Source organism: Liolophura sinensis, chromosome 6, assembly GCF_032854445.1.
Source record: "Liolophura sinensis isolate JHLJ2023 chromosome 6, CUHK_Ljap_v2, whole genome shotgun sequence".
Taxonomy (NCBI): domain Eukaryota; kingdom Metazoa; phylum Mollusca; class Polyplacophora; order Chitonida; family Chitonidae; genus Liolophura; species Liolophura sinensis.
The window spans coordinates 45,505,795-45,530,196 of NC_088300.1; the positions used below are offsets into that span (position 1 = coordinate 45,505,795).

At 39.1% G+C, this 24,402-nt stretch overlaps 1 protein-coding gene across 1 annotated transcript; it reads left to right on the plus strand.

Moving 5' to 3' along the window:
- The first annotated feature begins 8,959 nt into the window (after nt 1-8,959).
- Nucleotides 8,960-22,727, plus strand: LOC135467256 (potassium voltage-gated channel protein Shaw-like). Its single transcript, XM_064745022.1, has 5 exons — nt 8,960-9,158; nt 16,409-17,016; nt 19,002-19,944; nt 22,102-22,272; nt 22,618-22,727. Exons 1-5 carry the CDS (start codon nt 8,960-8,962, stop codon nt 22,725-22,727), a joined length of 2,031 nt encoding a protein of 676 aa, XP_064601092.1.
- The last annotated feature ends 1,675 nt before the right edge of the window (nt 22,728-24,402 follow it).

The following is a 24,402-nucleotide window of genomic DNA, read 5'->3' on the forward strand; positions in this document are numbered from 1 at the left end:
GAGTATGGATCTTTCCACGATATGGGGGTGATATTCCAGGTAAGGTAAGCTGTATCTATCCAACGATTTATATGCTTATGCAAGAATTGTTTTTAAGCATAAACATGGAATCAAGTATGTAACTTAACATGACATTTCACCTGAATTGCTTCATTGTAAAGAAGCATTATAATCCACCAAAAATCCAACACATATTATCAACTTTGTAATGAAGCCTAACATTGTCGGCTTTATGGCTAAGCAGTGTGGTACCCAGTCAGCTGTGTAATGACGCGTTGAGATTCATCAACATTAAAACATAGGAGTATGACTCAAGTCATACTTAAAACATAGGAGTCAATTTTATAGAGAGGCTTTGTGGTCCACCACAATTGTTGTTCAAAGTGTGTAAGGAGTCACCAGTGATACCCAAAACACAGAATGAAATTTGCAGGTGCATGCCATAATTTACCTCGAAGGACAATGGCACAATTTCGGGAATCAGTTCTTGTCTTTCAACCGTCATGGATTAAGGAATGTTGTCCTTTACCTACTTTATGTGAGACAACGTTCGTCCATTCGCTGACAGGATCTTATAAAATACGGTTTCCGTCTGAAAAAAAAACGCTGTAGACAGTGTATACATGTTAATGTTGAATTGTTTCGGTTATAATGTTTCTCTAAATACATGTACATTAACCAGTATCTTAATGCACATTTCCATTTTAAGGGCATTAGTATTGAATATATACCATGAATATTAAAGGAGCGCGAGACTTTATTCCACCAATGAAAACTTGTGTTTCAGCTGGAATGTATTTGCCCAATATATAACACCATATTACTCTCCCGTAAACAATTTCGGCAAGTACTCCTTTTCTACAGAGGTCCAGAAGACAGCATTATTATCTGTAAGTCAGGTGAAGACCGTGTCTGTTCCCCTTTGTATTCGTATACCAGGGTGAGGAATCAGGCGGTGCGCTTATAGATGTGCTACGTATATGGAGAGTCAAGATTGCGCGGGTTATCGGGCCTGCACACCTGCTGATCGATGAGCCCAGGATTACCACACTAATAGTCCTTGACGCCAAACGGCACAAGTGATATCATTACAGACCGCTTCTAGGAAGCTATGCGTGGCGATGAGACTAAACGCACGACCAAGGCCTCTTTACAACAATTGAAAAGCCACTGCTTTTCCCATTTCTCAGGTTACGCCTTTGCAGAAAAAAACTGAGGTTGTAAGAAGGTAGCCCTAATATATAGAAAACGTTTTCTAGTGTACATGTAGATCAGATGGTGACGGGATAATAAAGGGGAAAAGACCGACTGAATGCTCGTCGAATTCAGTAATGGACTGAGAGCAATGGACTCCATTGACCGGTTTTCTCCCACCATATTGTATGACCGCCGTCGTGAAATTCCTGAATACAGCTTATCAAATAAATAAATGAATAAATAAATGACTGACTACATGATTAACACAAAACAATTGCCGATGTAAGCCCACCACTCGTAGATCGTGAACTGGAAGTTCCAAGTCGATTATAGCAAGATCCATTTCCAAAAACAACCCATAACACTTACCGACCGAGTTAACAGTGTTACTGACTAATGTACCAGTTTACTGGGCTGGCCATCGACTTGGTGTTTCCCTAATGGTTAAACCACTAAGTTGCGAGTTGTTAGGTGAGTAGCAAAACAGATTGTCAGTGAGTGACAGGCTAAGAGAATGAGGAATTAACAAAGGAACTGAGAGTAACTGAGGGGAACTGATTTATTTATTTGATTCGTGTTTTACGCCGTACTGAAGAATATTTTACTTGTACGATGGCGGCGAGCATTATGGTGGTAAGAAACTTGGCAGTGTCTCAAGGGAGACCCGTGATCTTCCTTAAGTGGATGACAGACCTCCCCACGTGCGAACGAAGAAAAAGTCTTGAACCGCATTGGTTGGAGAGAGGAATCAATTGAATGAATTGTTGTCGGGTATATCTGATCGCTGCTTTGAACAGTATGCGTGATGATTTCAGATGAAGCTTGCGTTAACGTCCTCGGTACGGCTTAATCGACCCCATATAAGTACTGGAACGTTTCTTAGCGCTCTCCCCTTGATGTGGGTATGCTCCATGTTTAAGCACTCCTCCTGTGTGAAGCACTAGATCGTGTCCCGTGACATCTTCAAGAGGCCGCGCTGTCATTTTGTTCATCTTCGCCCTGTCTGTGGTTCATTCCGTATACACTAGAGTATCGGCCGGTGGAGAGATAAGGGGGCAAACCACCATCACATAACGAACCCGGTCAATCCTCCTAAGGGTTCTTTACTGAAAACAACCGCCACAAAGGAATCTCTTTCGCGATGACTTCAACTTATCGCTGTCAAAAGACAAGAAAAGTTTCACTTCTAAAGCGATAGGCCATCTGTACTGAGCATTGCACCATTGGGAAGATGATAACAGCAATTGAGCGCTAGCGCTGACAATGCAAGTCTGTGGTTCAATCTATAGCCACCTGCCTGCTGCTTATCTGGCCTTGTTGAATACAAAGAAATCATCAGCAGATATAGGGTTGAAGATGAAGACGGTTGATGGACCCAGGTGTAAACTTCACCCATCGATATTAACTGTCTGGCTAAACAAATGACAAGGCGCTCTGTATTCAGCAAGTGTTTGGGATAAAACCTCGCCAAAGTACAATTCCTTAGTGGGCACGGTGTCAGAGACACAGCTGCAGATTTACAAAACCTTAAGTTCTATAGCCAAAAACCATTTTTGATCCACTACGCCTTTCTTCTCTTTGAATATCGTATTTTTTATATTTTTATATATATTTTTATATATTTTTTTTTCATAAGACAAATTAACTCGATTAACTCAAGATCATCTTCTTCTCACCTCCCCCCCCCCCCCCCCAGACAGATACAGTTTGATTGGTGAAAATCGTCATGTAAACCACTGGTAGTTTGCCACTTATGGGGAGAATGAAAAATCTGTTCCTGTGACATTGTCATGGAAAAAGAGACTTCAAAGAGGTCTTCTTGCCACTTGCCCTAAGATTTAGGTACAGTTTTATTAGTGAAAAAATGGACGACAGAGCTTAATCACTATAAGCCACTGTAAGTTTGGCATCCAAGAGGGGTGGAGAAAACTGACCCTGTGTAAGCAACACTATTAGACGGGGAGGGCAATCCGTGCTCTTTTCTATGTGACTTAGACACTTTGTTAATGGTAAAAAATGGACGAGGGCGCTTATTTGAATGGTAACCCACAGTTTGGCATCCAAAGGGAAAGCTGTCTCTGTGCGAGTGACAAAGAAACTGACAGGGCAAAAAGCCTTTCTTGCTCTTTAAGACTAAGATACAGTTTGATAAGATGTTGAATCGACTGTTTTGCCACAACACGATTTGCACCCAAGCTAAATGTGGAAGATGTCCCTGTGGGAGCGACCCAGAAACTATAGGGCACATGAAGCCCCTGGAACCGTCACAATCCAGAAAGACGGCGTTAAGTAGGTTAGGCAAAAGGCCATGCATCTTCATCACGCAAGATTCGGTGTAGCTTGTCGTTCACATAACAAGTTAGAGCCGCCTTAGCTATCAGAGTTCCTTTAAAGTGGCCATTACTCTTCGTGCGGCACAAAGAGAGCAAGTCATCAGTTCTCACAGTACTATCATCACCCTGTAATCACTCTGAGGCCGCCCTTACTGATATCAGTCACTGCCACGACGGGTGTAAACAGTGTATCATAGTAAAGGCGTATAAAACTGATAATAGAAGACAATTTCAAACACCAAGGCTTCGCGTTTATGTTTTATACAACCGAACACGAACTGAGAAGACTCCATCAACAATACATATGTATATTAGCGTAAGATAGAACAATTTCAAGACTTTTTAAATGGTACTTGTTACTGGGTTTTGGTTCAACACGGAAAGGTTAGAACAAGGAAACTTGGCCCGGTGTCAGTATGATGTGACTGGGTTGTTGTTATATCTCGTGCCTTCGGCATGATACTTCAGTGGAGGCAGCACTTTGGCGGCATGGACTCGCTCTGCCACAATTAAGAAAACGCAGGATATGTACACACACCTAATAACTCCTCGTCGTCATATGACTGAAAAGTTGTTAAGTACAAGGTTAAAACCCAAGCATCAAGCATTAAAACCAATTCCTGAATAGCAACAGGCATTCTCGTAGCAACTCGTCTGTACATAAGGGCTGATACAACACAACTGTAACCGGGCCACGCGTCCGAAACGACAAAAGCCAATACCTAGCTGCATCAAACATGCATCCATGCACTGTATACGACTAAATAAAAACAAATCTGTAACTAAGACATCCACCTGATAAGACAACACAATTTACCGACCGGTTAGGGACACACCCACCATTCGTGATAATAATCATTCACAATATGTAACACAGATAACATTCACAATCAACCATTTCACGTACTACTGCGTGTTGAGCAACCCGATATAGGGCGAAAAAAGGGGATACAATTACTACCAAATCTAGTAAAGCTCACATCGATTTTCAGTATGGATGCACTTAGATCATACAAACATAACCACATTATAAAATAATATTCTCCAAGAGGGATTACAAGATATTAGCATGCAGCCATTCCAAGATTCTCCATTCTACGCAAACACTCTTAAACCTTATCCGTCGTCATGGGTTTGGGAATTATGACATACAGCGAAATGCTATACATAGTATCCTTTCTATTTACATATGAATGAAATAGTCAAATGAGTCGACGAGTCCGGCGTGTCCCATAAAAAACTACATATTGGACACACAAATAAGCCCGTCAAGGCTTCGGGGGAGCCAACCTCCAAGGTTTTGAGGAGTCAACCGTCAATGTTTTGCGAGAGCCAACCGTCAGGGTTTTCGGGCAGCCAACCGTCAAGGTTTTGAAGGAACCAATCGTGGCCGAATGGTTTAGGTACTTGCTTAGGACATACGAGGTTTGAGTTGAAACCAAAAAAAAAAATGGATATCCCTCCCTCCTCGGCTGGTGGGCCTTGGTGATGATGGGAGTTTGTCCAGTCTAATATTTGTTGGGAACCATCTGTCGTCCTCCAATACTATGTGCGTATTCTTACATGTCACATGCACCTGGAAAAGATTGTCAGTAACTTGTTCAAGGTCGATGGTTTACCCCATGCATTCACTTTAGTTTCTAGAATCTATAAAACCGACCACAATCGTGTAAGTCAAAATTTCTTGAGTTTGTACAGTATATAATAAATAAAACCTGGATTTTGGTTAAAGGTTGTTGTATTTCTGGCCTTTAATGTCGGTTTTAAGCGCCATTAAATTCTAACCGCCGGACTGTGTGTCAGATGAGCATAACATTACGGCTACATCAATGACTTATATAAATAAATAAATCTGCTGCCCACAAATCATGTATGCATATACCCAAGTAAAGTATCGATAAAATTTATTTATGTGTGTTCGTTAGTGATATCATGCAACACATGAGACGTAACAGATCCCAGGTAAGCTACGTTATATATCCCACATAAGTCACACAGGTCTCTTAAAACAGCAAATTCAAACCTTAAACTACTGATAAACAGCTTCTATCACATTGAATTGGTCACATGTAAATCTAAGAAAAGACAATTTTTGTGAATAAATTGAAACCATATACATAACCCGGTTATGTTCGTATATTATTGTCGTGCATACTGCGGGGAGATCGAAATGAAATCTATCGTGCTGCTAAACAGATGTTTAGAAGGCCACATTCCTTTAGGCACAAATTAAATTTTAATTTGTACCTTATCCCTGACGTATTTGTAATTTGATGAGTTAATGGAAAGCTAACATCCAGATGTGTCTGGTGTAGTTAGCAACTCATCACCATAAACTTCTCTCTGCAGCTGGTGAATGGACAGAATTGATCATTTTAAGGTATATCAAGCTCTATACATTATTTCCCATTCGTATTGACACAAGATCAACATGTACGTTGGAATATCTATCCAGTTAGAAATGAATCAGATGACCCATAACCTTTATGATGGCCAAAGGAATCTATTGTTGTTTGTTTTTAAGCCCGTGTCTATCATTTCACTTTCAATAGATTTCTTTTTTTTTTGTATTTTTCTGTATCAGTTTTGAATAGAGTTTGTCCGTTTTTCCTCTATCTGTAAGGAGAGACGTCTTACAATGACTTGATAACAAAAGATTGAAATAGAATTATATGGCATCCATTATCGAACCTTCCAGAAGAGCCTTTGCGACGACGAACTTCGCAGTATGGGAGTTCTCGTGCATAGTTGACATAATCTGTACATACGAGCGCTAAGCTCCCCCTGGCTGCTAGCGCTAGCAGGATAACGTTTAATCCCGGTCACTCTTGACGGGATTTGTCACGGACGCACTTTTTATTGAATGACAAGTCAGCCGAAATCGGCTAATTTCACATGGAAATCAGCTCTGTAACTGTGATAAATGATCCGAACTTTTTTGTCTTTGAAGAATCCCAGCAGGCCACGTGCTTGTGAAAAGCTCAGGAATGACAGTAAACCGACACATGCCCGAGATACCTAGTTAACATGAAGGAGGTCATATAACTGATAAGGCAGATAAACATTAATCACAGAATAAGCGTGTATTGACACTATTTAGTAGATTATTGTAACACTCCTACGAAACGTGAAACGTTTGTTGATCTACAATACGTTTGCAGGCGCAAGTCATTAGCTGATTGAAATTCAAGAATTGTTGCGATTATTGATTAAGATGGCTGACCATGGCTTTTAAGTTCATACATAAAAACTTTCAATATTTGAGAATTGTTCTTTATTTTCATCACATCATTATCACATGGAAGATTCTTAAACACTTTTCCAGAAAATGTTTTTTTTTTGCTTACATTCTGGCGTAATTATACAATAAATACAAAAGATGCTGATAAGGTACCGTTATACGATACAAATCCCTCCACGGTTGATTGTCAGTAAATAGGGTGAATGTGCGGCGCAACGTTTTATGTCATAGCAGCGCTTAAAGTTTGAAGAATGGATCAATCTCACTTCATAAAACTCAACAACAATTAGCCAAATGAATATGATATTATAGCCTAGTGTATATAGGAATGTAGATTTTCAGAATTCCAGGATAGTATACTATAAAAGATAACACTATAAAACTGTTCTACGGGACAATGTATATTATTTACTGACGTTGCGGCGACAACCTATCGCCATCAACAGAGTAAGGTGTGAAACCAAAAGAATTCCTTTAGGAACAGTTTTATGGTGTTATCTTTTATAATAGCCTAGTGTAGTTAATATTCATAATTTTCCTTAAAGTGTTTGGTAATGTAATCATCAAAATATGCTTATACACTGGTGGATCAACGTGGATCAACTCTAACTGGATCGACCCCGACCTCATGTTGGGGAGGTCAGATACGAGTCGCAGGTCCACGGTTTTTCTGAACTACCGCTTCCTCCACCCACAAACCTGGCCGCCATCATGTAAGTGAAACATTCTTGGGTAAGGCGTCAGACACAAATCATTCATTCAATCAATTAATCCAAACGAATGTTCAAAAAAGCAGTAAAAAATTATGAAAACATGAATTAGAACTTAGCCACATAAAGAGAAATAGAGGTTTTCATTGATGTCGACAAGGCGTATTACCAAAGATTGCATATTCCGGGCGAATGAACTAAATAGGTATCTAAACAGTACATATGAAACTCTTTAGGTTATGCAGAAAAATATCTCAAAGAACCAAACGGCTCTAGTCAAAATTTTGTCAAAGATATCGATCATTAATTTCATTCTGTGATCTTGCAGCAGATCTATGTTTGTATCTATTACCCCTGTTTAGGTAGGCAGTTGTACAAACATGGCGCGATTTGAATATTAACGCCATGTTTATATGAAGTAGTGTGACTGGGACACATTCTAACTTCAATTTCATTCAGTTACTTAATTTCATTCTATGATATCTATGTTTGTATCTATTACCCCAGTTTATCTTATATGAAGTAATGTGGCTGGGACTTTTGTATCGGAACTTGTTTACTGACTTTGTATATTTTACAAAGATACACCGTTATGGGTTACATAACGGGTTTGACGCACAACACATCACGTCATTCCGATTTCATGAAAAACTGTTCACTAGTTTCTCCTTTCAAGTATCTAGCTTTCATCAACATTTCTGTTCGAGACATTGTGATGCTAATTCTGTTTATGAAACAGATTTCTCGAAGTTTGGCTTCGAACTTTTTAGGATTTTTTGGCAGGGTTCAGTGGTGATTCTGAACATTCTCCCAGATCACAAATGCAAGGTATTTTCACAAAAATTTTGATTTTTATAGATAAGTCAAGAGGGCGAATCAACGACATCGTACCACGCGGCGACGGAACCCAAATCCAAAAAGCGACAATTCGGAACACAACATTTCGACTAATGAATGCTGAGGTCATTGACTTTTTTCATTCATGTGCTGATTAATTGTCAGTTGCTTTATTTATACTGATAAAACGAAAAATACATATGATATATGAAGCCTTTAATGGAAGCATTGAATGATAATGACAGAAAATTATGCAAGACAAATGTAGCACTTGGACAGGAAATTTCTATACATTCTCCTTCTCTTTGCTTGTTAGGCCATAGTGACAAGAAGAGGGCAACAACGTTAGTATGGATGTTTACGCAACGTTCGTTCAAAATCGTGCACTATGACACAAATGTCTTCCACCAGATGCTGCGCATATCAGTACACCACATGTTGGAAAATTCGCAAGTAGGGAGCCAAAGGTCGGTCTTTTACCACTAGTACCGAGAACTCCGTTTTCATTCACTTGTAAAACTGACCGCCATCGTGTATATGTAAGTCAAAAAATGTTAATTATAACGTTAAGCAACAATCAACAAAGAAATTCAAAACATTTGTCCTAATCCTTCGAGTGTCTTTGAGTGTAAACAATAACAATGGTCAACATTCCGTACGTGGTTCACTCACGCCAGACATCATTCGAACTAATCATAATCTTCTATCGGGACAACCGAGGCCGAGTGGTTAGCGTGCTGGTGCTGCGCAATGACACAGGAGCCTATCACCGATGCGATCGCTCTGAGTTCTTCCTCAACCGTCAGGAGTTGGAGGTCTTCCAGCAACGTGCAGATGGTTGTGAGTTTCTCTCAGGCTCTGTTCGGTTTCCTCCCACCATAATGCTGGCCGCCGTCGTATAAGTGAAATGTTCTTGAGTACGGTCTAAAGTTTTTTTTTACCTCAGTTTCAAATCACAAATAGGTTTCAGTCGCAATACTTGCTTTCCTATTTTACCAATAAAATCACCTATATGCCAAAACCATCAACTTGTATCGTATATAACGGGTCTCCGTGGATCAGTTGGTTAGCGCGCTAGCCTTTGAAATTGTCTTTGTTAATGAATCTCTCACCAATGTGGTCGCTGTGAGTTCAAGTCCAGCTCACGCTGGCTTCCTCTCCGGCCGTACGTGGGAAGGTCTACCAGCAACCTGCGGATAGTCGTGGGTTTCCCCCGGGCTCTGCCCGGTTTCCTCCCACCATAATGCTGGCCGCCGTCGTATAAGTGAAATATTCTTGAGTACGGCGTAAAATACCAATCAAATAAATAAACATATATAACAAGCCTAATAAATAGTCGTCAATGGCTTTTTCACGAACATCTCCTTGTCATTAAGATTCCGAGGACATTGAAGGCTGGGAACGTTTTAAAATTTTCCTTCAGATGCTAGATTCGAAACATCACTTGCCCAGGTGACTCGCCCACCCTAGTTACTCTTTAGAGCAGCGTTTAGACATTAACCTATAATGTTGCTGTATAAATGCACTTTTAGGAAATGGAGAGCTCATGCTTACAGTAAAATAATGCCCAAGCATAAAAGTAGCTTTTCAGGTATTGTTAAAACTTAGGGAAAAATGTTAACTGAGGGAAAGAAGGAAAGTAACATTTTAGCTTCTTTCATATCCAGAAGACACTCAGAATGCCACTCAAACGTTTACATTATGTGTAACCACTCGCACTTCCCTCTATCTTTCGTTGAGAAAGGTACACTAACCCGAAAACTGTGACAATTTAAGCGCCCTCATGAATATTAACTGTTTAGAAATTTTTGCTCCTTTTTTGTTATATTAACCATCAAAAGTTATTCGTTTGATCACTATCTCTTCTCTGTTACCTGTTCAATATGGCTGTGTACAAACGTACCTGTGCACAGTGACATACGATCCAAGAGAGACAACTGTGTATACATCTGAATGTCTTGACGAATTCCTTAAGTTATCTGCCTTCGCAGACAGGAGTAATGCCACTCGCCCATACGTGAGCATCCAGTCCGTGTCATATGGACTGGCTAAAGTGATAAGCCGATTAGCTGGCTGTTATATTAACACAGTAAACTCTGTCATCGCTGTACTTGCAGTACATGCAGTACTACAAATGTAAAGTTTAGTGAACTGCCATAGATAGTTAAAGGCAATGAAATAGCCCATTGAGTAAAGTGATGAAAAAATAAATCAACCTCCGTTTTTGTTTGCACTTAAGATTTCTAAATATATGTAGAAGTTTTAAGGTGGAAATTACTAGGCGTTTTTAGTTTTACTTGCATGCAATGAATATTTCAAACATTCCATGTGTACATGCACTTGTAATATGTGCTTAGTATATGTTACACAGAATGTTTTTTGTGTTTCTTACAATTAAGTTTTTTCTTATGTATCTAAAATACTCAGAAACATAGTTTTGCGCCCATGCAACAAACCAGCCATTGTGCTGGCTTCTGACTAAATGATTATGGCTTTATAAAATGTAATTAGATCTATTCTTTCAGGCGCCTTAAATAATATACAGTCAGTTTAGCTTTAGTTTGTTCACACAAGTAAATTACACTGTGATATGATTATTTGTAGTTGATTTTGATTTATATATTTGGTGTTAAAAACAACAAACATGAATTTGCACTGCTATAAGCACCTATAAAGTTTCTTATTTAATGGCCGGTCTGTCGATGGGTCTGTCGAGAAATGAATGCAAGATATCTCAGTTTGGCCGAAACGGCTTGCAATATATATCAGTCGGTAGGCTTTTTTTTTCTTTCTTTTTTTTTTTTTTTTTTTTTTTTTACATTTTTTGGTGCTTTAACATTTGTCATTCAAATGGCGAGGTGTCTAAGTGTAGGACAACATCGATAATTTTTACATGCATGATGTTGGTCACTTTTACATGCATGATGTTGGTCAGGTTTATGAATAGAGAAAACTGACTGAAGGCTGGATTCGAACACATGACGTCACTGAAGCCACCAAAAACAAGGGGGAATTTGATACAGTTATAATCAGTACAGCAGTTCCGAGTATGAAGAATATAGACATTAAAATAAACAAGCCCTTCACATGTTCTTCTTTTCTTTGTTGCATTTCAAATAGACTACAATCTCTTCCTAGTAGGCATAACAGCCAAATTTCTAATTTACTATCTTCCTACATTCCGATATTTTTATTCAGTCTCATTGTCACAAATCGAGGAGACATGGTTAATAACATGTTATACAGGTGTGATAGCAAGACACGTATATGGCTGTTCATTGCCGTTTACATTTTCTAGAAGTTGTACTTTACAACTGACCATAATCAGGTAAGTGTCAGGTAAGTGGGTAACCGACAGTCAGATTACGCACACTCAGTTAGCACCGCTTAAGCGATGACTAACATGAACATCCTATAAAACCATAGACAATGTATATACTACATGGGCCCATGGCATTCTTTTGATTGCAGTCTAATGACTTCCTGTTTAGTTTCATCTCCTGCAGTCTGAGCCATCAGAGATAAAAAAAATTATTTCTTTCCGTACGATGATGTTGATTAAAAACCGTCAAAATGTCATTTTATTGACTCAATAAACAGCACTGCCTGTATTCTACAGGATCAAAAGATACAAAAAATGCATAAAAGCACTCAGAAAACACTAACGCTGCCTAATTTATCACCTTGTAGACCTAAATACACTCCGCTGATGACGTACCTCTCTTGGAGACATTTCTAGACGAGTTGCCACAACGTCACTATCTGGGAAATGTTGGAATTCAATACAGCAAATATTGTGTCCTGTTGACAAAGCTTCTTCTGTCGGAAGCTGTCTTTGATGTCTTCAGTAAAGTGGACCCATCTGAGAAACACACTGGATGCTCGTTCATTTCCATGGATACGTTCAGTGTAAAGTTTTTTTTACTGTATAAGGTTGCGGAAAATGGGACATTCCTGCTAATTAAGAAAGTGAGAACGATTTTTTGCTGTGGAAGGTAGATGTTGATTCTTCCTTATCTATAGGATGGCAGGTATCGATCAGTGTCGTCTGTGCCACTCCTTCTTTGCAGCTGACGCTTCCCAAGCTAGAGTTAAGTCCCCTGGCGAAACGACATATAGGGTACACTGGCACATCGATTTTCATTACGTTTTATGTAACAAATTTGTCACCGTTAATTCCCTAAAATATGTATCACCAAGCATTCGCCAGACACGATATGCAATACCACCACGTAAAGCCTGAACACTGCTCTATAACATAAAAAAATTCAACCAGCCAAGAAGCCTTGGTAACCTCTAGGGGTGTAAGTAGTTATCCCGGGTTATGGATACTTCCAATACACACAAAATTCTGCTATTTTGGACGTCGAACAAAATAAGTGTACAGTAACGTATAGTGTGTGACCAACCCATATTGTCGGTGTGTGGCAGTAATATTATCTAATCAGTGCCCCAACATTTGTCACTTCAGAGGCAAATCTTAGGCCCCATTGTATAAATCGTGCATGTGTAGTCGGTCGAAAAGCCGTTTCTAATATGTTCAGCGTGACATAAACTATGGAACTCTGGATATTCCGTCTCTAGTTAATGAAGGAGGAAAAAGTTTTTATTTGATCAGCATAGTATTGACTCGGAAGGCACTACAAATTCATCTAAAATCAATGTGTTCTGCTATTATATATTTCTCAGGCGGTGCGTAATGCAAACAAAATTTCTAAATTGCATTGATTCTAGTTTTTGCATTAACCCTGCCATCAATGCCGTTCAAAATGCCGTTTTGTGTACCTCGCCACGATATGACTGAAATAATGCCGATGTGGCATTCATTTTTTTGTGTACCAAAATCAGTTATAAATGCAAAAAATGCAAAGCGAAATTGTCTTTGTTATCTACTTTGTTATCTGTCACCGGCAAATTGTGGCATTCACCCAATGAAATAACACCATTAAAGATTTCATGGCGAATATGTGTAAGGGCTCGTTAACAGAGCACGTGAATAATATTAGACGAGCGGTCTATCATATCATGATGTGTCATAAAGACAGCATATGCACTTATAGATTCCTTACACAGCAAAACGCATAAATATTTCTTCTGATTAGACTAAGCACAAATTTAAACTTACGCTAACAGACAAATAGGGTGAACAGTTGGTTGCCTTTGTGGTATAAGCAGGCGCCTAGGAATCCATATACACAGCCGCAGAGGGACCAATGAGGTGTTCTGGGAACTTTGTGTAATAATATAAATTAAAAATACAACATGGAGAGAAAAACCAGTGCAGCAACGACAGCGTGAGAGTTTGGAAATGGTCTCAAACAGTCCGGGAATGTCGGTCTCTTGTTAATTTACCTCAGTTAGGGTTTTATTCTAACTGTTTATGTAAATGCTTAGCAACTTACACGTCCCCTAGACAAACATACAGTCACGTTTATTGTAATTTATTAGACGTGGCTGGTCCACAATTATCATCACGTCTGATTAATATCCATATGTGACAATGAAAAGGGACCAGGGTCCGGTTCCATGATGCTCATTTAGGTAAATAAACCCTTAACTAGAATGGAAACGTATGTGGTAGAGATATAAAGTGCACTCAACTAAGGGCAGCTTAACACTAAGTAAGCTTCATCAAACCTCCTCGAGACACTGAGGACAGTTCATCCCTCAGCCGGGGTCTGTTGGCTCTAACCGGCGTCTGAGGACTTGGGTGATGGTTTTTTATGGTATATAAACATGCGCAGTGGAATCTGTGTCGTGACATTGCCGTCCAACCTTCTTGTTGGCTATTGTGGATAGGTATCCTTGTTGGCTATTATGGATAGGTATCCTTGTTGGCTATTATTGATAGTTATCCTTGTGGTTTATTATGGATAGATATCCCTGTTGGCTATTATGGATAGTTATCCTTGTGGACTATTGTGGATAGGTATCCTTGGTGGCTGTTATGGATAAGTATCCTTTATATCGTTTAAGAGTGGTATACAAATGCCGGAATTGACGCGTTGACCTGTGATGTAAAAAGGAGTGACATGTGAATGGTCTTTGAGGTACAAGTTGGAAAAGAAAAACAGGTGCGGAAGAAGGAATGGTAAAAAATTTGTACAACGCAATTTATGTTAGTAAATGTATTACATTTAGTAATCTTCTAAAATGAGAAGTGACAATATTATATTTATTTAAAACAATGTCTGAAACTTTCTACATGTATTTAATACCTCATTGTCTGAATTTATTTTCTTACCTTTCTGAATGAGGATACAAAATAAGAAATCAGGAAAGAAGTATGTAATTCTGTTCGACTTTCACATGAAAGAATGTGTTATTTGCATAAGATGAATTCTTTCCAGCATTATTGCAGTCAGTATGTATCCATGATTTTGATAATGTGGTAAATAGCCTGCTTTCCATGACCAGGTTATCATAAATGTCACTAATGTAACTAACGATGGACGTATCCTTTCTCAACCTTAAACAGAAGGTTAGTTTAACGAGAAATTTTTGATGGGTGCGTTCACTGTTGTGAAATGTTGTATCAATATGTCTGTTCATGCCTTGTAATTAAGAAATTTCTATTATTTCCTATAGCCCTATCCAGTGTCTATCCCAATAATGTGCAGCCTGAACGATAACAAAAAAATCAATGAAAACAGGAAAGGTAAATGCATTTTTACCAAAACAAATGGAATTTAATACACAAACTGTCTTTTAACTTTACTTTCGATGCTAAACTTGAATTGTTACTGTGTTGGATTACTGTAATAATTCTGACAACAAATACTTTTTTTGTCAGAACCGTAGTAAAAGATGAAACCAGTTCCCTTTACGGGAGAGAAGAGAAAATCCTGCATTTAATGATCCATATTTAGTAGTCTGTGCCTGAAAGTGCATGAACAAAGCAGTGTCAGACTTTCTGAATAATATACTCTTGGAGGGAGATGGTGTAGACAGAAATACAGATGCACTGGTTAAGTACGTTATATTACATAAATGCAAGTAAGGTTACCAGCTACCAAATGGCCAAGCTTTTAAACATGTTGTATAAATGTACCGTTCTACTAAGCGACTCCAGTGTGCCACTAAACGTATTCTTGTTAAAAAAAAATTGCAAAACGGCGGAAAACCTGGAAAATGTTGATTATTAATGATCATGATTACTGATGATCAATAAGTTCTGTTATCTTCTTGTTTAGGTAAAAGAAAAAGAAGAACCCAGAGTCACCTCCCTATCCTTCATGAAGGTTGATAACCCCGATATACTGTAAACATGTTATTCTATGTGGTGGTTAAGTTCAAGGATATAACGCATGTGTATTATGTTTAACCTGTACAAAACTGCACGTAGAGCAATAAGATAGCAACCTCGCCGTACACTTACTGACGAGGAAATAATCGTCCAGATCCTGCTCAAAGAGATAACGAAAAGGTATTCGAGTGCTATACCAACAGTAATTCTACCAGTCTTTTTAGAAGATTTTTGTCTGACATTGATATGTAAGGCAGTTGGGTAAACAAATCACGTTGTTTTATTGGCTGATTCCGCTTCTTCTCGTTGAGCTACTTTCCCATATCGAAAGCTTTGGTTTGCACATACTATCATTGTTACTTCTAGAAAACTAATTTATACTCAAGTTGGAGCTTATCTATGGAGCAAGCATCATCAATCAATGCTTGTCGAGCTGGCTGTTTGGAGCACCTGTTCGTTTCCACGGCTATTTGGCGAGATTGGACATGCCTAGTTGCTTCAGTTGACGCTGAGGGCTTTGGCCCAAAAGTAACCATATGAATATTTAATTGGCCGGAAATCTTTGGTTGGACAGCAATAGTTTGCGCAGCTCTCTGGGTAGTTCTGACTGTTTATACACCTGTTAGTCTCAAAACGCGGAATTCAGAGCGCAGAGTGTGTTCCACCCATAGCCTTTCAGGACCTGTATTACATCTACCACTGGAAATGGGATAAGCTTCACCATACGGAAAACACTATACTAAACGAACTGTATCTTATTTACTCTTGTGCTAGCGCCATATGATAACACAAACCTTCCTAAACTCCTAAAGAAGATGTGATTTCTTTGGATATTTCTGAACAGGGGGACTTAAAAAGGCCAAGATGTCTTCGGAGGAGGCGACGCATGCCCGAAACTCCCTGGCGCCCAAACTGTCGATGGCGCCAGGGCGTAGACACGACAACCGGGTTGTCATCAATGTGGGTGGGAACCGGTTTGAAACTTACAAATCTACCCTGAAGAACATTCCGGACACGCGGCTCTCCTGGCTAACGGAGACCTCAGCCCACAACCCGGATTATGACCCAGTCTCCGGGGAATACTTTTTTGACCGCCACGCAGGCGTGTTCAGCATGATACTAAACTACTACCGGACGGGGAAATTGCACACCCCGAATGATGTGTGCGGGCCCATGTTTGAGGAAGAGTTGGCGTTTTGGGGTATCGATGAAAAACAGATTGAGCCGTGTTGCTGGATGTCCTATAGCACACATCGTGAGGCCCAAGAGACTCTAGCAGAATTTGACGGTGGAGATTTAGATCAACAAGACGATGACTTTGATGACGAGGATATCGCACAAAGGTTTGGAATACAGGAAGGCGAAGGACCGAAGCGGATGTCACTTTGGGAAAAATGGCAGCCGAAGATTTGGACTCTGGTAGAAGAACCTTACTCTTCCCGGGCGGCTGAGGTAACGAAAACATTTCACCTCAACACTACATCCTCATCAACCAGCCAAATTATCAACACCTATTCTGATACTTTCCTTTCTCTGTATTCAAAGTAATGGAAATAATAAAAAACCTAACATACAATTTGAATTATTTATTTATTCAAGAACATTTCACTTATAAGATGGAGGCCAGCATTATGGTGGGAGGAAATCGGAGAGAACCCCGGGGAAACCAGCACATATGAACATATGCATAATCATACTTTGTTTCTAACATTCTGACAATACTGTACTTTTATAGTTGGTAATTTACATAATTAACAGGCTTATTCATGTCATGTCACGGGAATTTTCTGCTAGGTTTAATTAAAATATTATACATGAATACGTTTCTGAATTCGCAATTTGGATTTCTAAAAATTAGATTTTGTGTAATTGGGGAAATTAACTTTATTTAATCTATATGATATAATTTTAGATCTATGCGTCGACGTAGATAACGAGCCGTTAAGAAAAATGGACGTTCCGGGTCAATAATCGCAAGGCCAATTCCCAAAACGACGTTTAACACAAACCACCAACTAAGAATTAAAAAAGTAAATAAAGTACAAAATCAGGACGAAATCATGCACAGCGAAGCAGTCAACAGTTTTCAATGATATTGGAGAGATACAAGAAATGTTCTAGTTGAACGAGAACAATGATTTATCAGTACCATTAATTTACCCTTGCTAAGATTTTAATGCAATACAGACAAAATAAATAGTTGCATGTAAAATAGCAAATAAATAATAGAATGAAGAGGGTAAACAGAATAGACAGACTATGTTCTCTGGTTTTAAAAACATACTAGAAACTAAAAACATACTACTATACTGTACCGTTTCATTCATTTGACAGCGTTGCTGTGACACAATGGGATTGAGGTTAGAGTATATTAAATATATTTTATGTGATTTTCGAATTTTAACTGACTTTTATTCGTTATATTGGTTTCCTGCTTGTTGCCGAAGGAAAAATTGTTACCCAGTGCTAACATACTCACACACTGGCTAAAATACTGTCATTGTAGCTTCAAAACCTAATCACCCATTCATTCATTTCTTGAGCACCTCATCTGTCAATCCCAAATTTTGACATTTTTTTTCCACAAAAGGATGAGCTTTCATTTTTCATCAATCAAAGAGAAATATGTTACATGTTATGGCATATTTGTTACAAGTGACCTCAAAAAGGAGGCATAATCAGGGTTGAATAGTCCTCTTTCAACTGTAATTGGATCATTGATTGCGCCTGTGTGTACTCCATTGCACTATGTACTGCCATCATCAGGATCAGCTCGCCATATTCACATCTTTAATCTGTAACGGGAAAGTGAAGCGCTCATTCACAGAAATAATGGCTAAATGGGTTACGCTGTTAATGTTATAATGCTACAGGCCCCAAAGGAAATGGCCTAAATGTTTTAAATTATATACGAAGCATGATTTGCAGAACAGTACATACGTTGCATCTGAAATACCATTTAATATGTATTTAAGAGTCTTTGGTAGTTTCTGTACAATTGTGTGACGTGCACATCTTTGTCATGTACATGATTTTGAAAGAAACCTCAAGTAATAACGTCAACGCAAAATGGCGTCGTGTGTTCGCGCATGATGTAATATCAGACAGAAGTGGAAATGAAAGAAAAGAAATCCAGATTACCACGGTCTTTGTCATCTAACCCTTCTTAAAACGCATACATTTTGGATCTGAAAAAAGTGCTTTACCTTTTTCTAACAAGAATTATTTTATTGTCGGAAATGTCCTACTGCTGCTTTACTTTTCAAAAAATCAAAATTAAACACGGTCCTCTTATTAGTTTGATTATTCAGTACTTTCGACTACTTTTGTTTAGTACAGTTATCACACTATCGTAGCTGGTCTGGTGATGTTCTTTATGCTCTACGTATTTAACTATATATGCACAATGGCTGAACCCCTGATTGTTCGTGTTTTAGGTTCTAGCCCTGGCCTCCGTCGTTTTTGTGGTCCTTTCAATCACGGAATTTTGTATGGAAACTCACATCTTGTTCAGAGAAACCACTGATACCAACACTACCATGACTGAAGACTGGACAGTCAGCCAAATCAACAACGAGTCAGAGCCAAAACTCTATCTGAGTGTCATGGAGTATATTTGCATATCATTCTTCACACTGGAATTGACTATCAGGTTTATCTTCAGTCCAAGCAAACTGGAATACATCAAACAGCCGTTGAATTGGGTGGACTTTCTATCAGTGATCCCCTTTTACGTGACGATTTCTGTCGATGACTCTCTCAAAAAGTCCACCGGCGTGCAGTTCCTGAGGGCCATGCGCCTCATTCGTATCTTCCGTATCCTAAAACTGACCCGTCACGTGAGCGGGCTTAAAGTTCTTGTACATACTGTGAAGGCCAGTGCCAAGGAGCTTCTGCTCCTAATTCTCGTCTTATTTATCGGAGTTTTGATATTCGCCTGTTTAATCTATTTCGTCGAGCAGGTGGACGAGCACGAGAAAAACTCTTTTAAGGACATTCCGCGGGGTTTCTGGTGGGCTATTGTGACAATGACCACCCTGGGGTACGGGGACATGTACCCACGGACTGCTCTGGGATACCTGGTCGGTGCTATGTGCGCCTTGTGCGGTGTCTTGATGCTAGCCCTTCCAGTCCCTGTTGTGGTCAGTAACTTTACCCTCTACTACTCACATGTTCAGGCTAGGTTGAAGTTACCGAAGAAGCCGCGGCGTGTGCTGGTGGGGGCGGCAGATGCCTTGAAGACTCAGACTGCTGTTGGGGAGAGCTTTGACAGCCAGGGTGGTCAATCACCACAGGGCAGTATAGGGTCACTCAAATCCATGGGCAAAGAGGATAGTTCAGAAAGTGCTGTGGGTAGTTTCGACAGCGGTATCCGCTCTAGTAAGTACCACCATACGCGCACACACGCACAAACTGTCAGATTCTCACTATTGCTGGTTTATTCTTTGAAAAGGGCATTGAAATATAGCTTATGCTTGAAAAGCGGAACCTTGTGTGTCCATGACCTTTCATTCCAACATTTATGAAAATCAGCACAGACCAGGCCATTACCCTGTCCTTCGAGGACAGGAAAGCTTACTCTTGGTTTTTATACCTTTGTGGTAAGAAATTATGAATGAAATGCCAAAGAACATGTTTGACCCTTGGGCTAAAGGAGCTAGATTAAAATCAACTTAAAACTAAAACAAAAGCAGATTTGTGAAAGAATTGAGATTAACTTTTCTATGGCTTTTTATTCAGAATAGCAGTTACAGTGTCACAACATTTACTATAAATTTTTTAACTATGAAAAATAACGTTCTCCCTATATAACGTGGACGAAACAACATGGCTAATGCAGCAGTGAGCAAGGGAAACGTCCAAGATCAGACACATAAGACACAAGTGACTATATTCATGTAGGATCTGGTCATCAACATTTTCAGAATGACAAGTAGCCCAGCCAATGGGCGAGAATAAGATGGTTTGTTGGTCGTTGACAATTGTGAAATGATGTTGACATTTCCCTAAAAAAACTATTAAAGCACAGCGTTTCTTTCTGTCAGGAAATGGTACATTCACCCGAAATAAAACCAATTCCCCCCAAATTCGTTCGGTTTTCAATATGCAGCTTATAAACAGAAATCATTATCTCCTCTATGAATATCCTTCATCAGGAAGAAATGCCCTAGTGTTGTAATGAAAACTTTGGGAACCAACTTACATGAACTAGATCACCTGTGTAGTAATTTTACTAGACACTACTTTATTTAAGCGATTAATGCGATATAACGATCGATATAACAGCCTAGGATAATAGCTTCTATCACTGCGGTAACTGAGTCGATAAACCCGAAAAAATAACCTGTGCATGTATACAACTGTGGAAGTTGAGTAGATGTAACGGAAGGTGAAAATACATTCGATTAGATGAAAATATGTGTAAAGAAGAAATAATAACTGTCATCACTTTGGCAGTTAAATCCGTGGTTCAGAAGGATGAATGTTTGCGCTGGGCTTGCTATGTTGATGGTACAATGCTACTGAGGATTAACTGATGCCTCTGGGAAAGCTAAGTCGACGAACAATGTAGAAGAATGATATCCTCCTGAGGGTTAAGCAGCAAACACCGTGACGGGTTTTTATAATATTGCTTGCTGATAGATATTTGCTTCACGCTGGCCTTTAAAAAAAATATTTTTTACTTATGTCTCAGCGTATTATTTAATTAGGATTAGGGAGTAACTTCTCCCTATATTTTACACTACTCACCCTCAAGCTGGCTTTCACACAATAAAATGTACAATAAATGTACAGCGTGGAGAGTAAAACTAGAACCGCTGATAAACACGTAAATGGTGAAATCTGGTCTGTTGTCAATTTACTCCACCTGTTCATGTACAAATGTGTAAAACTTAACAGCTTACATGCCCCTTAGCACTACAACAAAGAGAATTAGGTAATACAAATTCAGTGATATTACTTGCAATTTACTTTGTATTAGACTTCGCTGGTCCAGAATTACTCAAATTCTGTTTTGTCATCACATTTAAAATGAAATGAAACATCATGATTAAATGAAATCGACAATCCGGTTTAATTTTTTTTTTGTATACTGAAATTAGGGAATACAGGTTTAACGTTTCCCTCTTTGTCTGTATTTCATTTCAAACCAAAAATAAAATTAAACAAATCTGTTTAAGAATAGTTGACAGACTGTTAATAATGATTATTTGCCAAACGAGCGAAACTAGAGCAGCAACGACAGTGTGATAGCTGGTAAATGGTCACAGGAAACCGGTGAAATACATACTTTTGTCAACTTATCTCATTTAGGGTTTTATTGAAGCTGTTCATGTAAATGCTTAAACACTAGCAAATTCCACGCGTCTAGCACCATGGCGTAAGTAGAATTAGGTGAAAATATGCAGTGATGTCAATTCATTAAATGTCAATAGTCGAAAGTTACTAAAAATGTTGTGTTGTACCACATTTAGCATACAATACCATTAAATTCCTTTTGGACAATCACTTGATGCTTTTTGGACTTTGCATTAGGTTCGAGTGCAGGAAGTGATTCGACAGGCATTAGTGTGATATTTACTGACGAAATTGCCCAGTCGTCCCCAATCCGGGTGAAAACGCCACCAAAAAATGTGACTAAGAAACCGCCGCCACCGAGACGCCAAAGTTTGATGCCAGGAAATACATCTAATAACTCTAGGAGAGGTGAGAATGGTTTTGCATTTTCTTTCGACAGCTTCAGTGAGCCTCCATATTTTGCCGGTTCTGAGACAGGTTTCGTTTCCAGGTAAATTATTACACTAATGACGCTTAAGTGATCATTTTCATTCTGTAGGTTCTTTGGAATATTTTATACTTGTTTTGCTTCAGACTGCCAAACTCAAGACAACATGACACTGATCCGTCTTGTGTTGAAATGTCATGGGTTTCCTTCGCCTTGAGCATGGCTGTTATCTATGGCTGTGTATTCAAGTTGACCAAATTGCCTGTAGTTTTCCGTTTTATTAAATTGGAATAAAATGTACGGAACAATCATTTATGTTTGTACAGGGAGCCAGTCGAACGGCCGACGTGACAGTAATCACAGAAAGGCGAGTACGAACCGATCACACCGACGTCGCTCCATCATGCCTGAAATGACAGAGGTGGACATTGACTGATCTCATATCGAGGCCATTGGTTGATTGACGCAATGACGTCCCTTTGATAACATCGCCGCTGCATCCGTCCTTGGCGGCTGATCGGAAACTTGAATATGTGATTTTGTGGGATGGACCGAATGTGCATGTTTTATCAGGCTCTTGCCTTAACATATGTGTGACATATATCCTGGGAAGATTAGGACTTACATGCCCATATGCCTAATTCTTGGACGTTCATGGACATTGGTCCTTCCGAACATTTCTCAGTGTCGCCAGGGTCACACTTAGTGACATCATGGTGTATCTCTATGGTGACGATTTACACCGTATGCTATCACAACGTCACATAGCGCTCAGCATATGCACGCAATTCACTCAGCCTTATGTAATCCTAAGGAGTGTGCTAGAACTGATATACACGTAAGCACGTAATCTATGCGTCATCACTTATTGTGTATTTGTGGGCAGTACCAGTGTCACGTCAACGTTAGTTTCACAATTACAGTCACTGATTATCACATGAGAAGGAATACCTCCCAGGCTATCCGAACCTTTCTGAGGCAAGGTGTTTTATGTGTGAATTTGCATTAAATATCAATGGATTTGATTGGTTCACGTGGTCAAATAACGGAAAAAAACAGTATCTCGTTCAAAGTAAATGTTTTCATTCGCCACGCGGTACATTTCATTGCGTGTCTGGGCTAACTGTGACTTGAAGGAGGGGATTACGGTCAAAGAGTTCAATAATTGTTCAAATGTGATATGAAGAAAGAAGAGAGCCGGAGGAATTTTATTTTTTCTCAGACATTATTTAATATTCTTCAATAAAACGAGCATAAAAATGTGTTTTAAACAACTAAAGCCTATGTATTTATGTCAAACGTTAGTTTGAGTCTCCCTGTGATATATATAGAATCGCTGAGGTGGTCAGATCAGATTCATGTCGCACGGTTGTGAGCGAGTTACAGCTCTGACGATAGGTCAGTGGGTTGGTCAGTTACCTTGCCAGTCTTTGCATTCGAAATCTCACTGGAATCGTGTACTTTTTGCCTTCCCTCTGGTGAAACTGATCGCTCTTTGGATAAAGTTAAATGTGAAAGTTAACAGTCAGAGCAGCATAAGCTTAACTGTCATGAAAACTTAGGACTAAACACAAAATTGTATTTACAAGATAAAAAATCAAAAAATATTCAAAAAAGCGTCTACTGTAGAAGAATCTGGTCAAGTTGATGGTTTAGGAGGATTGGGGTCATCTAACATAAAGTGTGAATAGAAAACTGTGACAGGGTGTGTAGTATGCTCCTCCAAGGTGATACTTGAGTGAAAAGACCGAAAGCGACTTACTCACAAAGTTAACAAACATGTTTTCGTATCAAGATAATTGTTTCGTAAACAAAGTAGATAAAACTTACTCGGTCAACTTCGCTGTTGATCTACGTGATTACCACAAACCAACAAGACCAGATCATCAGGGGACTGGTTGTTCGAAAGTGTATTCAAAGTTAGACAAAGTTTTAAGTGGCTATATACGCGCAAACAGTCGATGAGCGCAAATCCACTGGAATTTTCGTATCATGTTAGAATGCACCAAAAAATAAAGAAAATTTGGTTTGATTAGCCAATAACGATTTGCAGCCAAAAATCCCTTGTATACACTCTAAAACTAAATAACTAAGTATCAGACTAAAGTCTG